The sequence below is a fragment of the Dermacentor variabilis genome, chromosome 4 (assembly GCF_050947875.1).
Source record: "Dermacentor variabilis isolate Ectoservices chromosome 4, ASM5094787v1, whole genome shotgun sequence".
Taxonomy (NCBI): domain Eukaryota; kingdom Metazoa; phylum Arthropoda; class Arachnida; order Ixodida; family Ixodidae; genus Dermacentor; species Dermacentor variabilis.
Genome location: NC_134571.1, coordinates 106060753 through 106079171, shown reverse-complemented (window position 1 = coordinate 106079171; position 18419 = coordinate 106060753). Strand labels below are relative to the sequence as shown.

At 48.1% G+C, this 18419-nt stretch overlaps 1 protein-coding gene across 3 annotated transcripts in view; it reads left to right on the top strand.

The window, feature by feature from the left end:
- The window catches only part of LOC142579590 (cell adhesion molecule Dscam2-like), a 237618-nt gene that overhangs the window by 104411 nt on the left and 114788 nt on the right, over positions 1-18419 (top strand). For all 3 annotated transcript variants that reach the window (XM_075689965.1, XM_075689964.1, XM_075689966.1), the window contains exon 2: positions 5599-5973. In XM_075689965.1, the coding sequence (XP_075546080.1) occupies positions 5599-5973 (375 nt within the window). The remainder of the gene's footprint in view (positions 1-5598; positions 5974-18419) is intronic.

Below are 18419 nucleotides of genomic sequence, written 5' to 3'. Positions count from 1 at the left end.
GAAATAGATTAGCGAGCGCATTTATTGCTTCGAGGCGAATGTGCACCTGCATGTCTATTGAGTGATGTATTTTAAGTGGGCGGTTCGAAGGCCCATAGGCTTCAAAAAAAAGGAACTTTGTTAGTAGCTTTATTGCGTACGTGCGTGTCTGTATGTGAGGCTCTCGCGTTTAAGTGCTCGCTCTGTACACTATAGTTATCACCCAGCACCTAAAATAGCAAGCCAGGCGATGAGCCATCCTAACATCATTAGATGGTAATGAAATTTTGCATATCTATGTCACATTTTAATAACGCTTGGAAGCGCGAAGCTTATCGATTGCCTTGCATATTCGTAGCAAACCACTCTGATTTAATGCAAAGCAATACACTCTCAGATTTCGCTTCACAGTTGCACCAAGCTTATTCAGTGCGATCCAGTGAGTGCATGCAAGCTTCTCTGCTTGTCTTCCTTTATTTCATGACTCACTCAAATCTCGCTTATTGTTCGAGAATTTCCGAGTGCTATACGATGCAGCAGTTCCTGGTTACATCTAGGGGAGCATTCCGACAACGAAAAGGTAATCTCACCCACCATTCCTAATCATAGTATCACGCTGTAATACTCGTTATTCCTTTATATACTCCACATATAGATCCCCCCTCGCCCCCCCCCCTCCCTCCGGAAAAAAAAGTATTTTCTATCTAAATATGCGGAACTCGTTAAGAACAAGGATAATCAGGGAAAAGAAATAAATGCTTTGCGAAAACCCCTTCGGCAATAGCAGGAAACACTAGGCTGAAATATTACGGGAGAGCACGTATCGCCGTGACTGTTAACGGTACTGCGATCAGGGGCTTCACTTCCAAACCACTCATGGCTTTGTTCGGAATTTTCACAGACAGCTCTCGTCATATCTGAACGATAGATGCTCATTTAGTTCATTTTACATGACGTGTCTTACACCTGTGTAGCTGGAAGGACATCAGCCGCAAATAAAATTTCGAAGAAAATCAGCCGTGTGCCAAACTTCTTCCTCGTGTGGCCTTCCTGGGGCCCTATAATGTAAAACTGGTCCAATATGTTTTTATTCCAATCTCCTGACGTCAACTTTACGTAATCGCCGACGCAGGCATCGGGCTGTGACCCGAAGGGTTGTCTTAACAGACAAATCAAACGCTCTACTCGTTTATATTGTTTGCTTTCAAAACGAATAACATTGCCTACATTAAGCAGTTTTCCTAATCTAATTGGCTAAAAAGAAGCGATAAGCACGCTCAATTGGAGAGGGTCTCGATGGGGCCGAGCCAGCCAGTGAAAATAGATAACGGCATGAAGAGGAAGGTACTGGTGTGTGCGATTGGTTCGCTTCCCTTACTTAGCTTGTGGGGGTTTGTCTAAAATCGCGGCAGCATGCAACGAATGATTAAGAATGTCGCTAAAAAGATCCTCATCAAAGAGGAGTTGACAAAGCGATGCCATATACGTGTCGAAAAGGCTCGCTAACGTTATACGGCCACGCAAAAAGTTTTGTTGTGCGCAAATAAACTCATACTCTCCGGCAAGTACGAGTAGCCAGTTCCTAAGCGATCGGCGGGCAGCCATCTTGTATTCTTTCGGAACGGGAAAATCTCTGTCTATTAAAAAAAAAACTTTTGTTCGGCATATTAATTCGATCGCGGAGGGCTGATCGCAGAATTGGAATACAAAACTTTGGAATAGCTTTACGCTATAGCGCCCCTGCTTTAAACAAACAAATGACGCTTGCTGCTTGTCATTCAGTGTTGGCCAGAAACATTTAGCGAGAAAGCTTGCACTCAATACCAAAACTGAGCAAGAAAATTTTTTTTTCTTATCTGGTCTGTTGCCTGTAGGCAACGCTTGTCAATAAAATGGCATAGCATTCCTATGCGCTACTTTCTCCAGCCATTCGCACAATTTCTATTTAGTTCTTGACACGAACGCGTAGAAACAATCCACGTGTACATGTGCGGACGCACGTACTTAAGCGACTTCAAGCTGAGCGTTCTTCGTTGCGTACTGAATGTATACAGCGGGAACGGCTACGTTAGCCATATACATAGAAACAAGAGGAAACATAGGCGACTCCATAGATGCCGAACTAACAAATAAGTGAATGTAGATAGCATTGTACTTCATAATACAGTAGTGAAATACACGCGGTAAATGACACGACATTTTTCTACATAATACACTTGTAAATTCTATTACGAGACACGGGGCTTCATGACACGCATAACAACTGACTTTAAGATAATCAGCAACTGCAATCTCAAGTTCAGTTTCTTCTTCTTTTACTTCTTTTGTTTTTTGAATAGACAATTCTTTTGTGTCTGGCCACACACTAGTGACTAGATCTCTTTCCTATATATAGAGCGAAGTGTGTGGCCGGCGGCATTTCAAGTAAACTTTAGGGCAGCCTTAAGGGCTGGTTGTATTGGCTTTGGCAGACCCAGTGTTTAGTAGTTTTCGTCCTAGTCAGGATTAAACCACTTTCCAAGCATGAGGAGCACTTCCTGCACACGTGACAGGTCGTCCGTAGCGCCGTCTGTTTTGTGTTGGCAGCACGGTTTCTGCCGCTTGTCATCTCAGCACCTGTGGATTTGCCTTTCTTACTTATACATTGCTTATATTGCACTGTAATTATGCAGCGTTCAATTATCGTTCATCCCTCTTTCCTCCATGGCATAATTCAGTCTCATTGCTGGACTAAATTCAGCATTCAACCAGACGCACTTAGGTATGTTTTACTGCGCAAGTAGAGAAACAAAAATAAACAAGCAGGAATACGAGTTTGTCTTATCGCGGTACATTTTAAACAAGATGCAATGATTCTCTGTATTCGTAGAGAGTTGTTGAAAGGGGCGTGCGCGTGAATATCATTATGACTACGGTGCATGCATGCTGATAATTTCATCGATCGCATGCATGCCATTTTGTGAGCAGCGACAAAGAAAGAGACTGTTCGAACTGCTTACACTCACCTATAGTTTAATTCCATGAAGCAATCGATGACTGTTGAAGGTTCTGACATATTTGTTTTTGGTAGCATCCTCTAATGGTGTCTGGTCTCCGATGGTTAATATTCCCGTCCACACAGGCTTGCTGTGACGAGCATTCAGGTTGTAGTTGAAAGGTTCCTACAGAATTATAAATGTGAAACAAATACCGAAAATTCGATATTTTAGCCGCTCCGCTCTATTTTGTAAACCGGAGTATCACTTTGATAAGCGTCGTGATTGTAGTTTAAATGAGCTTGGACGTGCACTCTCTGTGAAAAAAACCGTATGCAGAAAAAAAAGGGCAAGAAAGAGAAGAGTTGAGGAGCTACTTTAGAAGCTAATTTATTGCAAGTGAAAAACAAGACAAATAGATCCTAACTAATAATTTGTCTAAACCGTATCTTACGGGACGTTTACTGCCAAGTCACGAGAGCAACGCGCTGACATCTGGCGCCATGAGGCGCACATTCAGGGCAGAGTACTTGCGAGTTTCACAAAGCGCGCTTTATTCTAATAAACGGATAGTTTAAATTGATTTCTACACTAACGACCACTGAATCCTACAGGCCTATAAATCAATGTTCGACAAAGACCTAGTCAGGCGAGCGTGGTGATCATTCAAAATAAAACGAGCAGTGGCCTAATTTTGAAAGACAGAATTACCGATCCGGGGCCGCTACGGGTGCCCTGTTTGCAATGAGGGGTAATCGGACCCTCTCCTGCTGCTATGTTAAGGAACCATTAAGGGACCCGTAAAGACCCCACAACGTTAATATTTAAGTTTGTTTGTTTCAACCTTAGACGAGTTCGCGTTTTATTTTGACCATAATCCTGCGAATTTTTCTACCTTAATGCGCATCACTTGCGAAGAAGCCCATTGCGGAGCAAAGCACAGTTGCGTAGACAGCTCTCGTCTTCCTCCGGAAGAATACCCACAAAATAACGAACCTCGACGCAACCGAGCCACTGACGGCGAGTGAGGACCACGTGGCTCTTGCAGACCATGCGTAATGCCACCGCTACTCCTCTCGGTTGTCGAGGTTCGCCGATTGCCCGGGGCGTATTGACTCGGCGTGTTACCCTCCCAGCTCCAGCACCCAAGAATGCATGTAGCGGTCGCTCGCCTGGGGGCTCTCGGACGCGCGCGGTACATCTATCCCTCCCCACCCTCTCGGCTCTTGTCTGATTAGCCTGCAGCTACCGCTCCGCTGCCGTCGTCAGTGACGGGAAAGAGGCGTATAGGTTTTCAGGATACGGGTTCGGGATAAAAGGGTTCGAAAGAAGCCTTCTACGAAACACATAAATCGCAGTCCGCTTCTCTTCGTGCAAACAAGCAAGCTTCTCTGTTATTGGGGCCTATCAAGCCATTGCCAGTTCGGTGGCCGGTATGGACTTCTGTCGGATGCCCGCTTCAGACGCATGCCTAGTCGTCTTACAAAAACACGTAGGTTCACCTGGTAACATATTGCGTAATCCCAAACAACGCTGCAGGTAGCCAGCTGCCAGCAACATGCTTTGCATAACATCGATTCGCGAAGTGCTTGTGATCTTATCCTTTTTTTGTTCTTGTCTCGCTTTTCTACTTTAAGTAGTGGGCGGGCTAACATGTTACGGCTGTCTGACTATGTACATGACATCAAGGCTCACACACGTAGGAGCAGGACTCTGGCCATGACCGAATTGCTACGATATCATATTCGTATCTTTGCTTAAGATCAATACACCTGATACACCAGATGAAACGACATTCTTCTTTATCTTTCCACGAAGCACTGTCCTAATATGATGAATTATCCACGCATACAGAGTTGACGATGCAAGCTTTAATTATAGGCTCGCTGTGTTAACCTGGTTGATCGCCTGGCATCGTGCTCCCAGGTGCTGCGTGATAATTATGATATTCTCGGTAATATCATAAGCAGCGCTCACAGTCAAACACACACATATTGTCATTGCACTACGCGTCGAGTTACTGCCTTTCTCAAATTCGCTGTCTCAACACTGTTTAAAAAAAACCACACACACACACACACACCAGGAATGCTAGGGGCGTTGACGTGTTCAAATTGTCTCGTACAAACCAAACAAAGCACAGTTATTGCGTCACCCACCGTGTACGGTGGCTTAGCGGCTATGGCGTTGCGCTGCTAAGCACGAGGTCGCGGCATCAAATCCTTCTGCGGCGGCCTCATTCCGATGGGGGCAGTACGTGGAAACACCATTGTGCTTATATTTAGGTGCTCGTTAAAAAACTCCAGGTGATCTAAATTATTCCGGAGTCCTCCACAACGACGTACCTCATAAGCAGGTCGTGGTTCTGCCATGCAAAACCCCAGAATTTATTTTTTTAGCAGGAATTGTGTCAGAAACATTTGCTTGCGCTAGAATACAGCGAACGAGCAAATACAAGAAGACATTCAGTGAGTGGCAACTTTTCTCTTCACGCTGTCAAGTGTGGCAAAGTTTGACAATTTATCTCAATACAAGATACTAAGCGAACTGTTCGTTTGCAAGCCAACTTAAGATGTTTCGTGCTTCTATACCATTCTTACATTTGCTGATTTATTTGCTTTTCTTTTTGTTTTTCTTCCCGAAGGAATGCTTTCCCCGTCTCTGGGCTTCGAGGAGGAACCCCCCGTGCGGTACCACTTTCTCAACACCCTGGGCGGATCCTTGCGCTGCCGGGGTCACGGCTCGCCCTCGCCCTCGCTCTGGTGGATCCACGCGGACGACCTGAACGGCTCTCTATCCTCGTCGTCCTGGACAGGCAGCGTCGGCGTCATGCTGTCCACTCCCGCCGCGTTGTCCGAAGTGCCCGGCCTGCGCCACACGAGCGCCGACGGATCGACGCTCCTCTTCCCGGCGTTCGGGGCCTCCGAGTACCGCGCCCACGTCCACTCCACGTCGTACCGCTGCGTCCTCAGCAACGCGCTCGGGAAGATGGCCAGCCGCGCCGTGAGGGTGCGAGCCGGTGAGTTACACAGAGACGGAAATTTTTGTCCCCATTCGGGTACTAGTTTGTCCTGTAGGTATGAGAGACAGCCGAAACAATGGCACACTTGTTATAGTACCACCGTGTTGATCCGACGCCAGCTCTTGTCAGTGATACTATTGAAACAGCGAGAAAAGAACGAAAGATGGTATCGCAGTGGGCAAATCACCATAGCCGGCTTCAGAGATGCGCACCTACTAGGCCTTTTCGGATGCCGAATGGCATCCAGCGAAGTTGGGCCCGCAGTGCTCACGGGCTGTATACGATTAGGTGTGGCATTTGCCAAGCGTTAAACCCATTCGCTTCAATATACTGTTTGGATCCCACCGATGGCATCGGTTGTTGGGAACTCGGCGCTGACGCCCGTGGTTGTACCTGGGTCGCAAGCACCAAGGGTAGCGTTGGCCTGGCGGCCTGGGGTACAACTGGAAGCATCCGAAGGTCCCGGCAAAGCATGAGTCGACTGGTAACAACAAAACAACTTGTTTATTTTAACATCGCAAAGAGTTGGCGGTCAGGTTGACCGAAGTAGAGAGACGGGAGAGCACTTTACTCAACAGAAGAAATCGGAGCCCTCCTTTTGGCGTCCGGGGGCAGCTGTTTTTATACTCTCGCAGTTGAGGGCATGAAGGAACCCCTCAATAGACGAGCACGTGATTGTACAATGGGCTAATGGTGACGCACACTGTCGTAGCGCCGCCGGTCGGGCATAAAGACTGGGAGGAGAGGGTGACCCCCTGCTGTCGCATCGCCGCCGTTCGGGCACAATGGCACATACACTCACACACGCACATGAAGACACGTGGCATCGGAACATGCCTGGAAACGCCTGGAAACGCCTGGCGGGGAGCGTTGCGGCGACGCCGAACGGGCCAAAATGTCTGCCGCCCCGCCGCAGTCGCGCCTGGAAACGCCTGGAAACGCCTGGCGGGGAGCGTTGCGGCGACGCCGAACGGGCCAAAATGTCTGCCGCCCCGCCGCAGTCGCGCCGGCAAAACCGCGTGTCGCAGGCGAAACGCAACAGACCGCCCCGCCGGGGGAAGGAGATCCCGATGGACAGGGGACTGCATCCGCTGTCCGGAGGGATGTCGCTCGATGATGCTCATAACCGAAGTCGGGCGTCCCTCGACGTTTCTTGAGCGCAGCGCACAGAGAAGGCCTCGTTCTCTCGTTCAGGTTCGCACGGGACACTGCAAAGTGACTGCGGGAGAGTTCACATTTTTGTTCTCGTTCCCGGCAAGCGTTAGAACTACGCTGAAACTCAACCGCTCAGTCAGCAAGCACGGCACAACCCTCACTAAGCCCTGCCAGGCTCTTTCCCCTTTTTATACCACTGCCTAGTTCCTTACAGTAGTCTAGCATCACTCAGAACGCGTCCACAAATTGGAAAATTGCACTAGAAAGCATATCATCACTTTGAAACACTAAACAAAAGCAATATGTTAAAAAAAATCCTGCCTCAGGAAGAAAAACATCAGTAACCAACAATTTTGAGGCTGATTCCTACGTTAGGGGCTTCGACTTAAGCCATCGGCGTTACCGTTGAGACTCCCCTTTTTGTAACGCACCTCAAAGGAATATTGTTGCAAAGCGAGGCTCCAGCGCAGGAGGCGGCCATTTTTGGGAGAGATGGTCTGCAGCCATTGGAGAGGGCAGTGATCCGTCTCAATGATAAACCTCGAGCCAGCTAGATAGCATGACAATTTCTGAACGGCCCACACGAGACATGCACACTCTTTCTCGGTGGCGCTATACGCCTGCTCACGACTGGTCAGCTTACGACTAGCATACAGGACGGGGTGTTCTACTTCTCCCTTTTCCCGTTGGCACAGTACAACGCCCATGCCTCGCTCACTAGCATCGCACTGAACAATGAACCCTTTTGTATAGTCTGGCGATCGTAGCACAGGCTGGCTTGTTAGGGCACTCTTTAGGGCGCTAAAAGCTCTTTCCTTTGTCTCGTCCCAGACGACTGTTTGAGGCTCTGTTTTTCTTAGAGCATCCGTCAGGGGAGCCGCGATATCAGAGTACCTGGGGATGTACCTCTGATAGTAGCCGGCGACACCTAAGAACGACCGAATATCGGTCTTTGTGCGCGGTTGCGGAAAGTCTCGCACAGCGGCCACTTTTATTTCAGAGGGGCGGCGACGACCCTGACCAATCACGTGACCGAGGTAGACAACCTCGGCCTGTGCTAACTGGCACTTAGGAGCCTTTACTGTCAAGCCCGCTTCGCGCAGGCGGGTTAGCACTGCCCGCAAGTGTGCCATATGCTCAGACCAGGATGCGGAGAATATCGCTACGTCGTCTAGATACGGAACACTTTATCCATGAGGCTTGAAAAACAGTATGGCGCGTTCTTCAAACCAAAACTCAACACTTTAGGACGGAATGTTCCCATTGGTGAAATGAACGCCGCATACCTACTAGCCTCTTCTGTAAGTGGAACCTGCCAATAACCCCTGACAAGATCTAGGGTGGAAATAAACTGAGCGCTACTAACTTTCTCAAGGCGCTCCTCGATGTTAGGGATCGGATAAATTTGATCCTTAGTGATGGAATTAAGCCTGCGGTAGTCGACGCAACGACGAGGTTCCTTGCACGGTACCTCAACTAAAATCAAAGGGGAGGTATAATCACTCTCACCTGCCTCAATAACACCGAGCTGTAGCATTTTCTTTACCTCAGCCTCCATAATATCGCTCTGGCGGGGTGACACCCGATACGCCTTGGATCGTACTGGCTCTGGGGAGGTAAGTTCTATATCATGAGTAAGTACAGAAGTCCTACCAGGCCTCTCAGAGAACAGACCTTGAAACTCTTGTAATAGCTGGTGTAGTTCGGTTTTCTGCTCGGGCGACAGCGGTGCTTTACTGATAAGGTCACTAATGACTTGACCGGTGTCTTCCCTGTTCGTCACTGAGCCTAGTCCCGGAAGCTCGACCGGAAGCTCTTCAGGAACGTTTACCATCATGCACACCACTGCTTCCCTTCGTCTATAAGGTTTGAGCAGATTACAGTGGTAAACTTGCTGTGCTTTCCGCTTTCCTGGCAGACTTACCACGTAGTTAACGTCCAACAGTTTCTGAACAATTCGCGCTGGGCCCTCCCACTGCACGTCTAGTTTGTTGTTTAGCGATGTGCGCAATATCATGACCTCATCGCCCACCTCAAAACGACGGGCCCTGGCGGTCCGATCATAATAAACCTTGGCCCTCTGCTGGGCCTTTGTCATTGCTTCACCTGACAACTCCTGTGCCCTTCTTAAGCGTTCGAGGAGCTTAAGTACGTACTCCACCACGACTGGGTCGTCGCCCCTACCTTCCCACGATTCTCGAAGCATGCGAAGCGGAGATCGAAGCGAGCGACCGTACACCAGTTCAGCTGGCGAAAACCCCGTAGCCGCATGCGGCGCGGTCCTTAAAGCAAACATCACCCCAGGCAGACACAGCTCCCAGTCAGTTCGATGTTCAAAACACAACGCTCTCAACACGCGCTTCATGACGGAGTGGAGCTTCTCAACGGAATTCGACTGTGGGTGGTACACTGAGCTGTGTAGCAGCTTTACCCCACACCTTTCGAGAAAAGTTGTCGTCAAAGCGCTAGTAAACACTGTGCCCTGATCTGATTGGATTTCCGCAGGAAAACCAACTCGCGCAAATATGGACAGTAGTGCATTGACTATCTCAACTGAGCTGAGTTCTTTAAGCGGCACTGCTTCAGGGAACTTTGTCGCTGGGCAGATCACAGTCAAAATGTGTCTGTACCCCGTGGCTGTTACCGGCAGAGGTCCCACTGTATCAATAACGAGCCGTCTAAAAGGCTCCGTAATGATAGGTACCAATTTCAACGGCGCCCTTGATTTGTCCCCTGGTTTGCCCACCCGCTGACAGGTGTCACATGACCTCACGAAGTGGTCTGCGTCCCGAAAACACCCTGGCCAATAGTACTCTTGCAAAAGACGGTCCTTAGTTTTCCTAACTCCTAGGTGTCCGGACCACGAACCCCCGTGTGACAAGCGCAACAGATCCTGACGATAGCATTGAGGCACGATCAGCTGATCGAACTCCACTCCTCGGCGGTCTAGATACTTCCGGTACAGGACTCCACCTCTTTCCACAAAACGCGCAGTTTTCCTGGCGATACCTTCTTTGACATTGCAGCGCACGTTTTCCAGGCTGCCATCCTTTTTTTGCTCGGCTATCAAAGCCGACCGGCTGACTTTTAGCAACCTATTAAGTCCGTCTGACGTAGGCGCGATGAGCAAATCAGTAGATAGCTCTTCTAACTTTCCCGCATCGGGATTTTCCTCTCCGGTATCTGGTGCCTTTAACGTTACAGACTCAAGTTTATTCAGTTCGGGCGTGCTCTGAATATCAGCTTGCTGCGCCTCTGACCCTTTTTCGTTGTTTGATAACGTCGGCCCCGCAACTACCGCCTTTGCAGCGAGCTCCCGAACCTTCGATCTGGTTAAGGCCTGAACACTAGCTTCACCAAACAAAAGCCCCTTCTCGCGCAGGAGGTGATCGGACCTGTTTGAAAATAGGTACGGGTACTGGGGGGGCAGCATAGATGACACTGCCGCCTCCGTCTCAAGCGCTCCGAAAGGTCCTTCAATAAGCACTTTTGCTACCGGCAGACACACGCTATGAGCTTCCACGGCTTGCTTGATCCCCGCGCACTCGCCCGTGAACATATGGGGTTCTACGTAAGACGGGTGAACTACATCCATCGTAGCTGCGGAATCTCGAAGCACTCGGCACTCTTTCCCGTTCACGAGGAGGTCTCGCATGTAAGGCTCGAGAAGCTTCATGTTCTCGTCAGTGCTGCCTATTGAAAAAAACACAACTTTTGGTGTTGTTTCCGGACACTGCGCCGAAAAGTGACCCGGCTTCTGGCACGTATAACAAACGCGCGCTTGCCTCATCTCGAACCGCTTTCTGCGTTCGGCTTCGGCTGCCGCCGTCTCCTTAGGTTCGGTCGCACTGCTTCCACTCGCATCCGCACTACGCGTGTTCCCCTTTGCTCTCATGGGTGTGAACTTCGGCCTCTCAAACTTCGAGCCAAATTCACCCTTTTGACCGTCCTTAGCTCCGCGAGCCCGACGCGTCACAAACTCCTCGGCTAGCTCAGCGGCTTTAGCCACCGTACAAACGTCTGGCCTATCCAAGACCCAGTACCGCACGTTCTCCGGTAACCGACTATAAAACTGTTCTAGCCCGAAACACTGTAGAACTTTATCGTGGTCACCAAACGCTTTCTCTTCTTTGAGCCACTCCTGCATGTTTGACATAAGCCTGTACGCAAACTCCGTATATGACTCACTTCTGCCTTTCTCATTTTCCCGAAACTTCCGACGGAACGCCTCCGCAGACAGCCGGTACTTTTTTAGCAGACTCGATTTTACTTTGTCGAAATCCTCTGCCTCCTCTCTATCCAAGTGAGCGACTACGTCGGCCGCCTCGCCGGGTAACAAAGTGAGCAAGCGCTGTGGCCACGTTTCCCGAGAGAACCCCTGCTTCTCGCACGTTCGCTCAAAGTTAACCAGGAACAAACCAATGTCCTCTCCAAGCTTAAACGGCCGCATCAGGTCAGTCATTTTGAACAATACTCGTTCTCCTGCACCGTGTGCCTGACTTCCATTACGAGCGCGTTCCATCTCTACCTCAAGACGCTTCATTTCCAAAGCGTGTTGACGGTCACGCTCTTGTTGCTCTCGCTCTTTCTGTTCTTTAAGTTCGCGCTCTTCTTTTTCTTTTTGCTCTTTAAGTTCGCGCTCCTGTCTTTTTGCAGTCTCCCTCTCTTCAATGGTCTCAAGGCATTCCGACAGCTCGTCATCCTCAGCCTCTAACTCAAGAATAGCCTTTAGCAGTTCTGGTTTTCTGAGTTTGTCCGAGACATCCAGACCCAACTCTCTTGCAAGCTCCAACAATTTCGGTTTGCGCAACGACTTCAAATCCATGGCTGCTCTGAATGCTGCTTTCTCTACTGCCTAATATTGTCTTGCCGCAAACTAACCCGGCAGCAACGACAACCACAATTACCAGCTCTGTTTCTGACACTAACAAAAACCTGGCAAAGCTCAGAAGAAGAAAGTCCCGCACTCACCAAACCTCGCAGCCAAGAGTTCCGCGCAGTCGTTCCGCTGCAGGCAACCAGTCATCACACAGGGCTCGTTGCACTGCTCCCGGATCGTCGTTGAGCTGCTCAGCATACAGTCAACTGCATCTCTTCGCTGCTGGCCTCCGTTGTCGCGATCTCACCGCTGGCAGACAGTTGTTTGGATCCCACCGATGGCATCGGTTGTTGGGAACTCGGCGCTGACGCCCGTGGTTGTACCTGGGTCGCAAGCCCCAAGGGTAGCGTTGGCCTGGCGGCCTGGGGTACAACTGGAAGCATCCGAAGGTCCCGGCAAAGCATGAGTCGACTGGTAACAACAAAACAACTTGTTTATTTTAACATCGCAAAGAGTTGGCGGTCAGGTTGACCGAAGTAGAGAGACGGGAGAGCACTTTACTCAACAGAAGAAATCGGAGCCCTCCTTTTGGCGTCCGGGGGCAGCTGTTTTTATACTCTCGCAGTTGAGGGCAAGAAGGAACCCCTCAATAGACGAGCACGTGATTGTACAATGGGCTAATGGTGACGCACACTGTCGTAGCGCCGCCGGTCGGGCATAAAGACTGGGAGGAGAGGGTGACCCCCTGCTGTCGCATCGCCGCCGTTCGGGCACAATGGCACATACACTCACACACGCACATGAAGACACGTGGCATCGGAACATGCCTGGAAACGCCTGGAAACGCCTGGCGGGGAGCGTTGCGGCGACGCCGAACGGGCCAAAATGTCTGCCGCCCCGCCGCAGTCGCGCCTGGAAACGCCTGGAAACGCCTGGCGGGGAGCGTTGCGGCGACGCCGAACGGGCCAAAATGTCTGCCGCCCCGCCGCAGTCGCGCCGGCAAAACCGCGTGTCGCAGGCGAAACGCAACAATACGGACTCTCTCAACTGCCACTGTTGTGACGCACCCGAAGCAGTGCATGGCGTCTTTTCTGTATGCCTCCAGTACGCGCGTGAATATCTGACACTGGGTCATTATCTCAAATCGGCTTGCTGAATTTCAAAAAATTTCCACTGCAAAAAAGCTACTGCAGGGATCTTGACCTGACCGCAAATTCCGTTGCGGAGCAATCTTTGCACTCGTTGCAGTACTGCACAGCACAAGGCTTAATTAGAGGATGTTCCAAGTCCATTTAGCAGACAATTGATGCCTTTCTGTCCCCATCGTCTCCAAAACAATGGGCTAGAGAAGTCAACCTTAGGCCAACCTCTGGTCCTCTCTGACATTTCTTAATAAGTTTTCTGTCTGTCTCCCCATTGCTAACACGCTGAAATATCCCGTGAAAGGGTATACGATTAAATTGTAGATAGGGACAGATCCCGCCTTGTTTTTTGCAAGCAAACACTATGAGGGCTGCAGCAGGAACGACAGGAGAACTTCATTAAATGAACTTTATTAGCAATCACTCTCAAACAGCCGCAGCAGATATTTTGGTGAGCTCGAAGGGGTCAGGGTTAATAAATAGTTTTCCACTTCTGTCCCCGCAGGTGTAGTTTGAGCTCGCCGCTGTGCAAAACAAATGTTCTAACAGCCTTGACGTCAAGTGTGTTAGCGAAGAAACAAACCTGCACCTTTAAAGCTGTAAATGTTTTAAGCAGTGGCGTTCGCGAATAGGTGGCCGTTCCAGCTACTTTTCGCGGAGTAACAAAGCTGCACCGATGACGTTCATGCAGTATCTTGTACGACGCTGCGTTGCAACATAAACAACCGATGTAGACTGGTTCCATCGAATATTGACCGGACTGAGTGTTCGAGCAGTTCCCGATCAGTAAGGGTGTGGGAATGCTCAAATTTTTTACCCGAATCAAATAGTCAATGCTATTCCATTTGAGAATGCAGTATTCGAGTTTGTCGAATATTTGTTTCCTTTCAATATATTGTCACGCGCTAAGGCAAGAATAAGCAGCAGGATCAGCAGCCAGACACGAAAATGTCAGACACAAGGAGGACGGTTCACCAGCTGGCGCAAGATCCTTGACTTCTTCGTCTTCAATCACCGTTTTTGCTGGGCACGCAGCGCTGGCTCAAAACACCAGGTGGCAATATTAAGGGTGGATACACTAACTTGTGTTTCGAGAGATGTGACGCCTGTTTCGGCTGAAACTGCGGCGGCACAGCTGCATGCAGGCCATTCCACCATATATTCCACCCCTCTCCCTAGTTATTCTTGTGTTGAAGGACCAGATTACCCAGTCGCCAATTTCTGCGGAACTGACTTTGTCAACTCGTATCTTTACAGTTTGTACACCGTATGTAACAGTCAGTGTTCATAACTTGGTGAAATTTCTTTGCAATGTAACAAGTGCTGCTATGGTCGAGCCACCGAAAAAAATAGGCGGCCCAAACACCGCTTCATTTTAGGGCTCGTACTCAAAATTTGAGATGGAGACCATTCAGGGCTTCTAGCTGAATGTATAAGTAGTTAACAGTATTTGGGTTGAAAAGGAATTATTCGTAATAGGGCCGAGCTCGATAAGTACGATGACATTGAATCAACGGATTCGGGTTTCGTAGAAAATGTGCGTTAACCATCATTCCTGCAGAAATGGGCTAAAAGATGCAGCACTATGGAGGATCTGTATGCTGTCGATGTTCGGCGCCGTAATTTATATAGGACGCACGGGACACAGGGGAACTCAATGACGCGGAGAGCTCAGATTCATATTTTGTGTTTTTTTTTATTTGTCCGTAGAATACTGGGCAGGCAACAACTCTGGACTAACACTGGCAGCTGGCTCGCCGCACATAGCAAGGCCGTATTGGTCGTATTTCAGATGTTTTAGACGGTCTCATCATTTAAGAATAACATCCTTTTGTACTGTACTATAGACGTGCGTCGTGCTTATTGTGGCCGCAATCAGCACTGTGTTTTAGTATTTAGTTATTATATGTGGTTTTGCCATTTCCTACATCTTGGGCGTGCTCCTATTGGGATGATGATAGAATCACGGATTCCCTAGAAGTTAAAATTTTCTATAGCTGGCATCAAATCTTAGAAAATACCAAACGAGCAAACTCGGGTTCGCATAATTGTTCTAATCAAGCTGCTACACACAAGAGGTCATTACATTCCTCTGTAGCATGGGTGATTCTTGTCGCGGTCGAGTCTGCATCTAAGCATACACCTGATGTATGACGATGTTTTGGAACATAATAAATACCTGGCTGGAGTTCCGTGCTTTTTTTTCCGTTTTTTCTTTTTTTTAAATGAGGGGCGCTATAACGTAAAACTATTCCAAACTTTTCTATTCCAATTATGCTATCAGCACTCCGCTATTGGTCAAAATGCTTTTGGACCACCCCCACTTCACTTGCCTGGCATGCGACGTCACGAAAACCGCGACACCTCTCCATCTGGTATGATGTGTACACACTGATTATGCATGATTTGACCGAAAAAAGAAAAACAGTTATTTCTGATTCGACGCCTTTTCGCCATTAGCCACTGGCTATTGGTCAAAAGTTTTCTGGCTGCACCCACTTCACCTGCTTGTCACGCGACGTCACAAAACTACCACAACTCACCGCGTCAAAGTGACATGTACGCATTAAAGATGCATTAATATGCCGAACAAAACTGAATTTTCTTCTGAATAGCCGCAGGCTGCCCCGTTTCCAAACGAATAAAATGTGGCTGCCGCCGATCGCTCAGGCGCTGGCTACTCGCACCTGCCGGAGAGCATGGCTTTATTTGCGCATAATAAAACTTCTTGCGTGGCCGTGTAACGTTTTCGAACTCTTTCGGCACGTTTACGACCTCATTCTGCCAACTTTTCTTTGCTGATGATCCGTTTTAGCGTCGTTCTTAAGGTTCCGTTGCATGCCGCCGCGATTGTCGACCAGCTACCGCAAGCTAAGTAAGGGAAAACGGACCAATCGCAGACGCCTGCACCACCCACTTCATCCGGTTTTCGATTTTCAGTGCACTAGCTCTGCCTCATCGAATCCCTCTCCACGTGAGCGTTCTCCTCGACTCTTGTCAGCCAATTAGATATGAAAAGCCGCTCAGTGTAGGCAATGTTATTCGTTTTTCAAGCAAACAAAAGTGACCTCCTATGAACAAGGAGAGCGTTTGATTGGTCTGTTCAGGCAACCCTGCGGGTGACTGCCCGGTGCTTGCGTCGGTGGTTACGCAAATTTGGCGTTAGGAGATTGGAATAAAAACATATTGGAATAGCTTTACGTTATAGGGACCCAGGGTATCGAAGTATAATCAGTACTGTCTTCGGCATGATTAAAAATACTTCCTCGCAATGCCTTTGATGTCACGGAAACTTCAGTTGTTCCATATTCGCAATTTGTGGGCTGAAGATATTTACTCAAATGATGTGCCGCTGCATGGGCGACCCGCAGCTACAAAAGAAAATGTACTTCCTTGCATGCATCAATTCTATTTCGTCGATTTTTTTGGTTAGGTATTTTCGAAATAAGTTGTTAGGCTCATTTATCAAGTAAGCAAAGATTTATGAATCCGCAATATTTGTACCTTGCAAATCTATAAATATAATTTTACATGACACGTCTGCAAAGTTGCATTTAATATTAGGTCTGCCAGGGAACGTATGTTTCAAGAATTGAAGCATGCACTCGAAATCAGTGTACTTGCTCACACGCAGAAAAATAGACCTTAGGAGGCGCAAAGCGATCGTGATGCTGGATGAACCAATAGCGAAAGCAGCCGGCAAATTGCAAACAGGAATGACTATAACAAAGAGGTTTGTGAATTCACTCCCAAAAGTACCCTAGAATGATTCTTCTTGACTTTGAAAAAATTCCAGTTGAGGATTTGTTGCTTCCAATAAGCTTTTCCTGAGAAAAGGTTATTCGACGCAGGTATGCACATCACTGAGTGACATAATTTTACTGCGCGTCTTCACCAGCGTGACTTGCAAATTTGCCTGTCTAATATCAAGCCGTATTTCTCGATTTAACGACGCTTTCCTTAAGTACATTACACTTATTTATTTCGTAAAAGGTGACAGCGAAACAGAAAGTAAAGGCATTTGTCAGTGCCCTTCCTAAGACTGTCAGGTCAAACTTCGAGACAAGTTATGTCACTGATTCACGGAGACGCATGGAGATGCAGGGCCGCATTCACAAATAGTTTAGTTCGTAAGTGCTGTTTTTCATTGGTCGATCGCCTTCGCTAATAATATGTGCGACAACACTATTGGCTGGCACGAACGCTTCCAGCGTAAGAACGTTTCGTGAATTCGGGCGCGGTTTGCTGCTGCACAGCGGACATTCAGGCTAAGCAGTCCTGTCATCTTCGTGTGGACAGTTTCCGTCAGGAAAGGAGTGTGCCAGTGCGTAGACGCAAATACCCGAGAACGTTTGGCACGCAGATGGTGGCGGTAACCGTGTGCTGTGTTTCACCCATAATCCGATCATCCGGATGATCCCACGCGCGGACAACTAGGGGTTTCAGGGCGGTTCTGCGTTCGCCTAATTAAGACACTAAAGCCAAATGCGCCTACGTTTGGTGTTGTCCTTGCTGTGTTCTGGACGAAGAGCTTAAGGTATTTGCACTTCATTTGACCCGCGCGTTAATCCTGCCACATTGCACGTAAAACCCAAAAAGCGGGCTAAGCTTTTCTGAGTGTTTTGTGTGTTTGTTTGTGCGTGTGTGTTTGCATTTCTGATCTGTAGTCAGAAGGTAAAAATCCAAATAAAAGCTCATTTTTGCTTCACTTCCTTATGTCACCCTGTTTTTTTCCCCCTTAGACTGGCTGCAGGTTAACCCCCATCTCCTCACTTAACTAAAAGATCTACGCTTTCATTTTTTTACCATTTAACTATTTTTGATCACTTAATTTTACATAATTTTACCATGCAGGTATGAATTATTCCTTCTAATATTTGTACCTCTCAAGATTTAAAAAATCTAGCGGCAATATTCTTCCGTACTGCTTGAAATAGAGGTTAATGGCATGGCCATGTGATATTACATTCTGAATATGCGCGACATTTTATCACAAAAGCGTTGAATGTCGCACATATTCCTGACGCTTGTTGTTCACATATTTCTGACACTGTTATGTTGCACATAACCTTAACCTTGAGCTTTCCTAAAATAAGCGTTCTTTTTTAAATTTTTGTTAAAGTTCACTTCGGAGTAAGAAATGCGCGGCTCCAAGTCTGTAAACGAACGTGATAGGTAGATACTCAAATGCAGCTATGCGAGATATTTTCGTTAGGACACGTGCACTAGCATGAGATAAAAGTTTGTTTTATTTATGCTATGCTTTGTTAATATCTCTGTTGGAAAAATTACGGAGTATGCCACAGACTGGATGTGTTGAACGTATA